Below are 10,786 nucleotides of genomic sequence, written 5' to 3' on the forward strand. Positions count from 1 at the left end.
CCTCTCCCCTCCTTTCCTCTCCCCCTTTCCTCTCCCCTCCTTTCCTCTCCCCTGCCCTCCTCTCCCCTCCCCTCTCCACCCTTCCCCTCACCTCCCCCTCCACCCCTCCCCTCACCTCCCCTTCACAAATCTTGCACCTAACCAAATGCTTTCTAAAACTGTGAACACATTGATCAAGATCCAAAGAGTCCAAATAAATCCTTTTCAGGCTTTTATCTGTGACTGCCAGGCACTAGGAAGTTTCCCTCTGACTTCCCCCTCCTCCACCCATCAACACATTCTTACGCCTGCGATTACTTCTTATAGATTAATAAAAATGTCTTTGAAATGTTTCTGCCCCACCACCATCAATTTCCCAGCCTTGGCAAGAGTAAGGGAGGTGGAGATAAAGACAAACAGTAGTCAGTATGATCCTTGACTTCTGTAACGAGCAAATGACAGCAGAGTAATGAAATCCCAAATGCGCAAGTATTGTTCACGTTCGGAGTCTTAGCGCACGAGTCCAGGCACGGGTGGGCGTCAGATGTTGCAGGAACACGTTGGACATGAGAGATAATGGAGACCGAGTTGCACTTAGGAAATGCAAATCATCTTGTGCTTTCAGAAACACCCTCCTTCCTGCGGCCCCTGTTAGACCGGACGGTCACCAAGGGCGAAACGGCCGTCCTGCAGTGCATCGCCGGCGGCAGCCCTCCCCCGAAGCTCAACTGGACCAAAGACGACAGCCCCTTGGTGGTGACCGAAAGGCACTTTTTCGCGGCAGGCAATCAGCTGCTGATTATCGTGGACTCGGACGTCAGCGACGCCGGGAAGTACACGTGCGAAATGTCCAACACCCTTGGCACGGAGAGGGGCCACGTGCGCCTCAGCGTGATCCCCACTCCCACCTGCGACTCCCCGCAGATGACCGCCCCGGCGCTGGCCGACGACGGCTGGGCCACCGTGGGCGTGGTGATCATCGCGGTGGTTTGCTGCGTGGTGGGCACGTCGCTCGTGTGGGTGATCATCATCTACCACACGAGGCGGAGGAACGAGGACTGCAGCATCACCAACACAGGTGGGCGAGCAGGCGCCCGGCGCCGCGTGTGCTTATAACCAGGAGGGTGACTGTGTGTTAGCTAAGCATAACACTGTGGCCTGCAGGAAGGCTGGTGTGTAGAAATCATACCTTCTGTTAAAGCTCATCACAACGTCCTGTGGCCGCGAGGTAGACTCTAAATCACAGCGTAAAATAGTCTGGTCTCGGAGACCCAGACACGCAGTCGCGAGGTTTCCGCTCTGAGGCCGTTACTCGTTTTGTCAGTGTGTGCGTCTTGGTAGGGATTTTAGTTATTAGTAGGGAAGGGGTTTGAGACTTGAGTAATACCAGGAGCTTCAGAAACTACGTGGCCAGTTTGCTTTCTTTCCGAGCTTAAAGCTCCCTGCGTGTGAACAAACTCAGGGAAGCTGCGCACATGGCAGAAATTAAGCCAAATTCGAGAGCCTAGATAGGATGCCCTGAGAATTCCCAAGCCTTTATCTTTTCAAGCTTGTGTCAGTTTTGAAATTTGGGAGGTGCGTCCAGCGCGTGATTGAGTAGCCAAAGCAGCTCAGGCTGCCCAGAGCACCACAGCCCCCGTTTGCCTCTCCTGGGTGTGACAGACAAAGCTGGTTTTGCCGGGAGCCGATCTGCCCTTGTTGGCCACGTGCAGGGATGGAAGCAGCTGGGGCGGCTCCTCCAGGAAGCCTCTGGGATGATTCCGATTGTTCTCGTCAATAGCGTGCTGTTGTGTGCTTACAGATGAGACCAACCTGCCTGCAGATATCCCCAGTTATCTGTCGTCCCAGGGGACCTTAGCCGACAGACAGGATGGCTACGTCTCCTCCGAGAGTGGCAGCCACCACCAGTTCGTCACGACCTCCGGTGGCGGGTTTTTCTTGCCGCAGCACGATAGTAATGGTGAGTGTTTGGCGCTGTCGTTGTTTTGAAGTCCTGTGGGAGAGGGCTCAGATCTAAAACTCATCTTCACGAGAAACAGATACACAGGCCCAGGTGTCAGGACCTGGCCCAAGATCATTAGCAAGGCTGAAATTAACGGTGCTGTATCCTTCTCATGCCGGGTGGGGGGGGTGGGGGGGGTGGGGGGGTGTCTTTGTTTCTGGTAATAAAAGAAGACAGGTGGATGAAGAAGTTTTAATTTTTCTATGCAATGTAATATTTCCTTTACATTTGCAAGTGTTTGGGGGCCCTGAATGGCCTTCCTTAAACATTAAAATAGAAATGAGTTGAAGTCATTGTGTTAGAGGTTGACTGTTCCTTGGATGCTGTGTGCCTTTGGGAAGAGAGACGGAGGCAGCGTGAGGCAGGAGCCAGGCTTGCTTCAAGCCCTCGCGCCTGGGTGCTGCGGGGCAGTTAGTGCCTTCCCGCGAGTGGCTGTGGAAATCCAGAGAATGGAGAACTCCACAGCGCTTGGCGCACGTTAGGGACACAGTAAGTGGAAGCTGTTGACGTTGTTTTCAAACATTTTGCCCTCTTTTCCCACAGGTGTTTGTTTATTGAGTGTTTGTCTGTGCCAGACTCGGTCGTTGGGAGGGAAGTTGTTTTCAGTTTCACAGTTTAGTCAGTGGTGAGACAAACAATTTTTAAAAACGTACGAAGTGCCTGGCAAGGCAGTGATGGGGCATCGGGTTAGAAGAAGAGCTGAGTGCGCAAGGGAGTCTTCTAGAGACCTGTTTGGTGGCGAAGAGCAGGTACTCTGGCTCATTGGAATATAATGGGGTCGGTGGTCGACTGAGCCGACATCAGTGCAAGGCCCGTGGGTCCCAGGTGGCACAGACTGGACCCTAGGTGGGTCTCCTGGCGGAGCATTGGTGATATGTTCTGCAGGGCTGCTTCTCCCTCGGACTGCCCCTCACCTCAGACTGCCCTTCACCTTGGACTGCCCCTCACCTCGGACTGCCCCGTGTCTGCTTCCCAGGCCCACGGCCTGTCGTGACACCTCGGTTATATGTTTTTAAGATTTATTTATTTATTTGAAATACAGTGTTACCAAGAGGCAAAGGCAGAGAGGGAGAGAGGGAGAGGGAGGGAGGGAGGGAGAGAGAGAGAGAGAGAGAGAGAGAGAGAGAAAGTCTTCCATCCACTGGTTCACTCCCTAAATGGCCGCAGCAGCCAGAGCTGGGCTGATCTGAAGCTTCTTCCAGGTCTCCCATGTGGGTGCAGGGGCACAAGGACTTGGACCATCTTCCACTGCTTTCCCAGGCCATAGCAGAGAGCTGGATTGGAAGTGGAGCAGCCAGGACTCAAACTGGCACCCATATGGGATGCCAGCACCACAGGTGGTAGCTTTACCTGCTATGCCACAGCGCCGGCCCCCACAACGCTGATCTTGATGATGTTACTTAGCCTCAGACTGCTGTGTCCGCTCCTGACTGGCCTATCATTTCTCTGTGATGCGATTTAGAGGTCATTGTCAAACACCCAATCCTGGTTCTGGTCTTCTGTGACCTGTAGGAAGGGGGCAGTACTGATGGGATGTGGTTCAGACCATGGCTGCTTTGACCCCAGGATCCACACACACCCTAATCACTATCCCTTGCAAACCAGCTAGGGCAAAGGAACAAGGGGGACACACCTAGCACAGGGGTCCATCAAGGCCCTCGGAGGGAGCTGTCACAGGTGGATGCAATTACTAATGCATACGCCAACAGAAATTTTAGACGTGCTGTCAATCCTGCAGTTTTTCTTCAGCTGGACTTCATATAGAAGTAGAGAAAGTGCACGCAACCTTAGAATGTTGAACGGCTCTTGAATAAAACTGGTGCAGGTGCGGTGACACAGGTTTCTTGTTGTCCAGGGAACTGCCACGTTGACAACAGCAGTGAAGCCGAGGTGGAAGCTGCCACGGATCCGCTGCTTTGTCCCTTCGTGGGGTCCCCCGGCCCTGTGTATTTGAAGGGGAGTGGGTACAGCTCCGAGCCGCTGGAAGCCTACCATGCTGGTATGTGATTTTCTCACCTGTAGGGCCCGTTCTGTTGCCCAGGGAGACTCCTAGAAGCACTAACTGTGTCTGCCTCTGATGTCATTCCCCAATTAAACAGGCTGCAGTCCTGACCCGAGAGCAGCTTTGCTGGACCACTGTGAGCCCAGTTACGTCAAGAAGGAGTGCCACCCTGGTCCTCACCCCGCGGAGGATTCCTGCGAGCGGAGCTGCAGTGCCATGGGGTGGCCCCCCAACGTGAGGACACTGATCCACTCCAGCTACGCTCAGAATGAGGGCCCCGGCATGAAAACCGCGTGCCTAAACAAGTCCTCTCTAGAGTTCAGCACCAGCACAGAGCCGGCAGCCATTACTCCAAGTAGTTGTTTCATGGGTAAGTTGATTAGATCCCCAGGTGCCTTGGTTCGGGGCCCCTACTCCAGGCTGTGTGTGGGAGAGCGGTGCTCTGTGAGTGTCACATGGGTGACAACGGAGTCGTCGTCTTCTTCTTTTTTTTTTTTTTTAAATAGCTAGTTTAAGTATTTCTAAGTGCAAAGGCAGACGTGGGGATTTTTCTTGATTATGTATTTAATCTGTGTCTAAGATCACCCTTAGGAGTTTTCTGGGTAACGCTGTGGGTGGCATCGTCTGGAAGACCAGAGCTCGGGGAGTGGCTTAGGAGCTCAGCTCATCAGCCATGTGGAAAAAGTGGTTTTGGGCTCCAGCAGCCTTCGGGGTGGGGCCGTGTGCTCGGCGTGACTGTGGTTTGCCGTGTCTGCCGGCTGCTAGCTGAACCCGCAGAAGCAGGGTGGAGAGCAGCATCCTACCTTGCAGCAGCTGCCACTCAGACCAGCGCGGCCACCTCTGGCAGAAGGAGGTAGCCGCAGCCTTGAGCCCACAGTGGACGTGCGGGTCTGGGGTGGGAACAGCGGACGGAAGAACACAGATCCGCTCTTTGCCGAATGGAGCAATATGGGACAAGGAGCCGCACCCTGCCCTGCTTTGTTTTATTTTATTTTATTTTATTTTATTTTTTTTTAATTTTTTTCCCCAAATTAAGCGAAGTAGAATTTTAAAACATTCTACCCAGCTTTTAAGAAATTCTGTATTTTGCCTATTCCTTTTTGAGAAAATGAATGTAATGAATTTTATGGAATGAAGATAGGGATTGAATAAGAGTTTGCCACAGTTGAGTAAGAAAGGATTATTTTGATAGACATTTTTCTGGGTTCAGGCACAGTTCCCTTTTTGTTACGCTGCAGATGCACTCCTGGAAGAGTTACGAGCCCTTGCGAACTGAAGCTAAGATTTGGGCAACTTCCTTGTGCAATGATTTATGCTACTTTAGGCCGTGAGAAGTGGTAGAGATTCGATGCGTTTGTTTCATGGCTGTAAATAAGAGGGAGCATGCACACCCTGCCCTCAGTATGGTGATCAGCCTGTCCACGCAGGGTACGCAGGCACTGTGTGCGTGTTCTGTCCACGCAGGGGTATGCAGGCACCGTGTGTGTGTTCTGTCCATGCGGGTATGCGGGCACTGTGTGTGTTCTGTCCTCACACAGACATCCAGATACATCGTGGGTGTGCACTTGCAAAAACAACCCCTGCGTGTTCGTGGCTCAGGTGCCTCGAGGTTCGTAATGAGTTCTGTTGACGTGTGGTGGCAGAAGGACCTGTGTGCTCAAGGGAGCTTTCTTTTCTTACAGGTACGTTTGGAAAACCTCTGAGGAGACCTCACCTAGACGCCTTCGCAGGCTCTGGACAGACGCCAGATGGCCAGCCCAGAGCCTTTCACTTGAAACCTCCATCTTCCCCAGACCTGGACTCTGAGTCAGAGGAGGAAGAGAGAGAAAGGACAGATTTTCACGAAGAAAATCACACATGTTCCTATAAACAGACCATAGAAATCAGTAGGACTCCAAATTGTCAGTCTTACGACCTGGACACATAGACTGAATGGGACCAAGGGAAAATTCTAACGTACTACCTCAAGTGGACTTTATTTAAAAGAGAGAGAATCCTATGTTTTTAAATGGAGCTATGAATTTTAAAAGGACAAAATGCCTTATTTATACAGATGAACCAAAATTACAAAAAGTTATAAAAATTTTATACTGGAAGTAACTTTCATATAAAAATACCCCTTTAAACTATTTTATAACTTTGTTTTATGCCAAAAAAAAAGTATCTTATGTAAATTAATGGTATAAATCCATGACTATTTTATGTATTTTTATAATGCCAGATTTCTTTTTATTGAAAGTGAGTACTAAAGCATTTTAAATAATAACTGTCTTGTATCTTTTTTGGATAGAGGTCACTTCATCTTATTTTGCACATTTACATTTAATAAAATGTGTCATGTCAACGCTGAGCCCATTTATACAATAACAATATTGTTTTCAACATGTTTGTTGGCTTAATTACCTCACAGTATTATATCTCACATTGGTGAAAACTGTACTTAGCTCATTAAGGGAGGAGCAGAAATGACCATGTTGCTTACCTCTCAGAATTGTAATACAGATTCCTATCAGGTTGGTATGTGTGCAAGCACATTGTAAATGAGAAGTATGTAAACGAAAACTGGGGGCATGTGAGTTTGTTCCTAATACCACCAACAGGAAAAGGTGTGTTTCTGCAGTCTGGTGTGGTATAGTGTAAAAACCAGTGCTTAGGTCACTGCTCAGTGCATGTCTCCTAAATTTTAGCAGTGCCTTATGTGGCCTGATGTCTTCTGCTTGCCCAAAGAGTGCCGTATTTGCCATCCCTTTTGTTATTTATTTCGCACGTCTAGAGCTAATGTGGCTGTAGCGAGGTAGATTTTCATCCACTGTCCCAGGTTGTAATGGAATGCTGGTGGGTTTATTTCCATTCTTGCTGATTTTTTGCTGGATGAGTAGCTTGTATGAAAATGATACTTCTGTGCTCTTCTGCAACATTATTTAAGAGTTAACAAAATACTTTCCTACTTTGGTCATCACAGCTCTACTTGTTAAAAAGTTAAGTATGGAATCCATTACTTAAGCACATAAAACTGCCTAAAATTTTCTTTTAAATAGTATTGGATGAAAATGTCATTATATAACTGGCGCTAACATAGACAGAAATGATTGTAATCATATTTTCAAAACCAGGTGAGAGTTTAATTGTATGGGAACAAATTTTTAGGCTTAATAATTCTGGTGTTCATATGTGTAGTGTAAAGAAAAACTCTCGTGCCCAAGGTAAGTTGGATAACATGAAAGGAGTTAATAAATGCCCTGAAGCTGTGACTTTGTGCCATTGTCACTTCTTTAGCTAAATGGAAAGCAACTATAAGAAAAGCAGATTCTTCCCAGGATGTGTTGGGGATAAAGTTTTCCTGCCCAGTGAGTTTAGACCTTTGCTGTTTGTGAACCAGGAGCCTGGGACCCAGACTGCAATAAGGTTTCCCTCCTTTAATTTCGATGCCAGAATCCAAGATAGGAATTCAATCCTTCCTGGGACCACCGGTGACTTTAGTACGGAGAAGTAGTTTCATATGCTTTGGCTTTATCATATTGCCAGGTTTTCAAAATCTCATTGTTAATTTGTCTTCATTATTGCCAGATGTGATGCAAACATCGATTGGGGCTCTTTCGATGATTATGAACTTCTTTAAAAGGATTTAGTTTTTCCAGACTGAAGCACAAAGGTTTAAATCATTAACATCTGAAATTCAGAAATTAGAGTCACTGTGCATTGATATGATTGTATTCCTTTACTCTGCTTTGGTGTTGAAACTTGTACATTAGATGTAATTGGAGAAAGAGGAACTTAATTTCTCTTTGACATTTGCAGGAAAAGCTTATATAGCTGTGTGTGGTTTAACTGTGGGGAAACATTCCGGAGAATGCATCAGAAGGTGTCCTTAGGTGATTTTCTTATGTGAACGTCATGGAATGTGCTTACACAGATTAACACAGCTAAGACGTTGCTATGTGTTGCAATCTTATGGGATCACCACTGTATGTACAGTCCATCGATGACCAAAACCTTGTTATGCGGCGCTTAACCTTAAGATTTTGAGAATCTATATTGAATTAACAAGATGAATATGTGTCAGATGTTATAAAGTAACAGACGTAATGAAAGAAAGTAGATAAATGTCAAGTCATTTGGCTTATTTATGAGGAGGACTGCTTAAAATTTTTAGGCTTCTCTGGTTCCTGATTTTTTTTCCTTAATTCTATTGACATTAATGATAAGGTAGTTACTGTATTATAATCTTACCTGTTTTATAAGATGTTGTGGAAGAAACATTTCTTGATCATGGCAACATTTTATAAAAATTTAAATCTTTGAAACATTTACAGTTCATTCCCACAGCTGTCCAATGGAAGGAAACTGAAGTCGTTTTTCACAATAGAGCAAATCACTACTTTTTAAGAATTGATAGGGGAAAAAAGTAAAGTGTCTTGATATTTATGCATACATGAGAGATTTTAGTCGTTTTCATTTAGTGTGATAGGAAGTCATTTATAACCAAGATTATAAATGTGCTACATTGGTATTTTTCAGAGAAGGAAAACCAAGTGTCATTGCAAAATGCTTGCTCTGTCTTTCTCTTGGCATGTGTAATGACTGGACTTGGGTAATAGGATAATTTAGAACTCACTATTTTTTAAGACAGCACTCTGTTAACACATTAAGTAACACAATGTGCTGCCAAAAGAACTATTAGAGTCTTCAAAGAGGGGTACAGTTTCCCCATGAATTGAATGATTTCAATACTCCAGAAATATCCAGTTACCAGAACTTAGCTTTTCCGTGAGGCATTTCTTAAGCTAATATATAATAAGAGTACTCAAACAGTCTTGAGAGGTTCAGATTTGACCCAAAGTGGCAGAGAGACATTTAAGTTGGTATTTTTTGTAATAGAGGGGTTTGTCTATGTTTGTTTATGGAATTATCATAATATTTTGGGCCATTTTTAAGAAATTTGATAATGGGTTGGATTTTTTTAATAAAAATGCTTGCTTTTACTTGAGAGAAGTGATCAAGATAAAACAAAGGAAAGTCAATTATAGATTGGAATGTGCCCATTGATCAAGTTCATCCTTCATATTGTAAAAACCCCAAGTTCATTTTCTATTCCTCTGCCCTTCATTTAGGGTGCAGGGTCTATGTGAATTCCATATCCTGAATTTCATACCTCCCATGTGATGATTGACACCCATGGACACAAGAAATTTAATGAATAGTCTGTGTTCCTTTTTGTTAGAATTGTATTTTTGGGCTAAAGACCTTTTTATTTGGTGTATGTAATTTTTAAAAACTTTATTTAAGTTATCCAAGTTTCATGTATTTCATATATACAGATTTGGGAGCATAGAGATACTTCCCACCCTGCCCTCTCTCCCACCCACACTCCCTCTCTTCTTACTCCCTCTCCTGTTCCCACTCCTAATTTTTACAAAGACCTATTTTCAGTTTACTTAATGATCATATGGTTAACCCCATGCTAAGTAAAAAGTTTAACAAATATATGAAGAAGAAAAAGCACGGTTCCTCAACAGAAGAGGCAAAGGCTGTAAACGACCATTGAATCTCAGAGTGACCATTTCACTCCGCTACTTTACAGGTACTCCATTAGCTACCCCAGGCCAGGGAAAACATACGATGTCTGTCTTTTGGGCACTGTCTGATTTCACAAAGTATGATGGTTTCCGGCTGAAGACCTTTTAAGAACACTTTTTAAAATTTCAAACAGCAATTTGCAGCTGTTGAAGTTTAACTTTTTATTGTTTCTACAGTTTTATCTTTTTCATAAATCTTTGTTGGATTTCATGGCTGATTTTGGCTTTAACAAATTTACCATTTTTAATTAATCAAGTTTGAACATAGCACCTAATACCTTCATGAGATTATTATTGTTTTGGTGGTTTGAAATTTTTGCATATAACTATTTTGACATGTGTACAGCTCAGGAGTTGAAATTTGGTAATAAGATGCTTGATTTTTATATATTTAGTTGTGTATTGTGTCCAGATGAAATGAAATTCAGTGAAATAATCCATGTCCTAATTGTCAGGAGGACGAGAAGCAGTTCATAGCCCAGTGCTGGTAATGCTGCATTCCATGCTGTAGCTTCTCTGGCCCCTGTCACTGGCACCAGCTTTGCCTCTGCAGTGTTTGCCTCCTGACTGTACTTCCTGCTGGTTTTGAATGCACTGCCCCCGGCATGTGCCGGACTAAGCTGATTATCTATTTCTCCACCTGCATCCCCAGCCCATTCCTGTTCTAGGACTCCCTTTTCTTGTTTAATCAGCAGTAATCGGCATTCGGGTTGACCTGAATGTTCTCAAGGCTGTCGGTGCCTTCCCTGGTCTCCCATGGCCACAGCGGGAGTTCTGACCCTTATCTGTCTGTTGCAGCGGTGCCTTAGCAGCTCCCTGCTCTTATCCATTGATTGTCTCCACTGTTCCCACAATGGTCCTTCTAAAATAACTTCTGAAAAGGGCCACAGCCCCATTGAAAGACCCCGTGGCTAGCTTGGGATCCTTCGTGCACTGATCCCAGCCCATCTTGCAAGCCCCGCCCTCACTCCTTCCCCCCACCACTTCCACAGTTTGAACCATACAATACCTGTTACCAGCTCCTGTGCAGTGTCCTTACTTCAACCAGTGTTCTGCTGCATGCTATTATCTCATCTTTGGTTCAACAACCACTTACTGAATGGCTCCTGTGATAAGCACTCTTCAATGCTATGATTGTGATAACATTATTTAAAACAAATATTCTTCACTCAAATTCCTAGGAAGATGACAAAACTATTGCCCTGGGATGTTTTCTCTCTTATCTGA

At 45.4% G+C, this 10,786-nt stretch overlaps 1 protein-coding gene across 1 annotated transcript in view; it reads left to right on the plus strand.

Moving 5' to 3' along the window:
• LRIG3 (leucine rich repeats and immunoglobulin like domains 3) overlaps positions 1-7,241 on the plus strand; it is a 48,920-nt gene extending 41,679 nt beyond the window's left edge. Inside the window, exons 15-19 of the mRNA XM_062203324.1 lie at positions 605-1,057; positions 1,781-1,939; positions 3,837-3,980; positions 4,081-4,353; positions 5,666-7,241. Coding sequence (XP_062059308.1) covers positions 605-1,057; positions 1,781-1,939; positions 3,837-3,980; positions 4,081-4,353; positions 5,666-5,910 — 1,274 coding nt within the window. The 3' untranslated portion in view covers positions 5,911-7,241. The remainder of the gene's footprint in view (positions 1-604; positions 1,058-1,780; positions 1,940-3,836; positions 3,981-4,080; positions 4,354-5,665) is intronic.
• The last annotated feature ends 3,545 nt before the right edge of the window (positions 7,242-10,786 follow it).

The sequence above is a fragment of the Lepus europaeus genome, chromosome 10, assembly GCF_033115175.1.
Source record: "Lepus europaeus isolate LE1 chromosome 10, mLepTim1.pri, whole genome shotgun sequence".
NCBI lineage: Eukaryota > Metazoa > Chordata > Mammalia > Lagomorpha > Leporidae > Lepus > Lepus europaeus.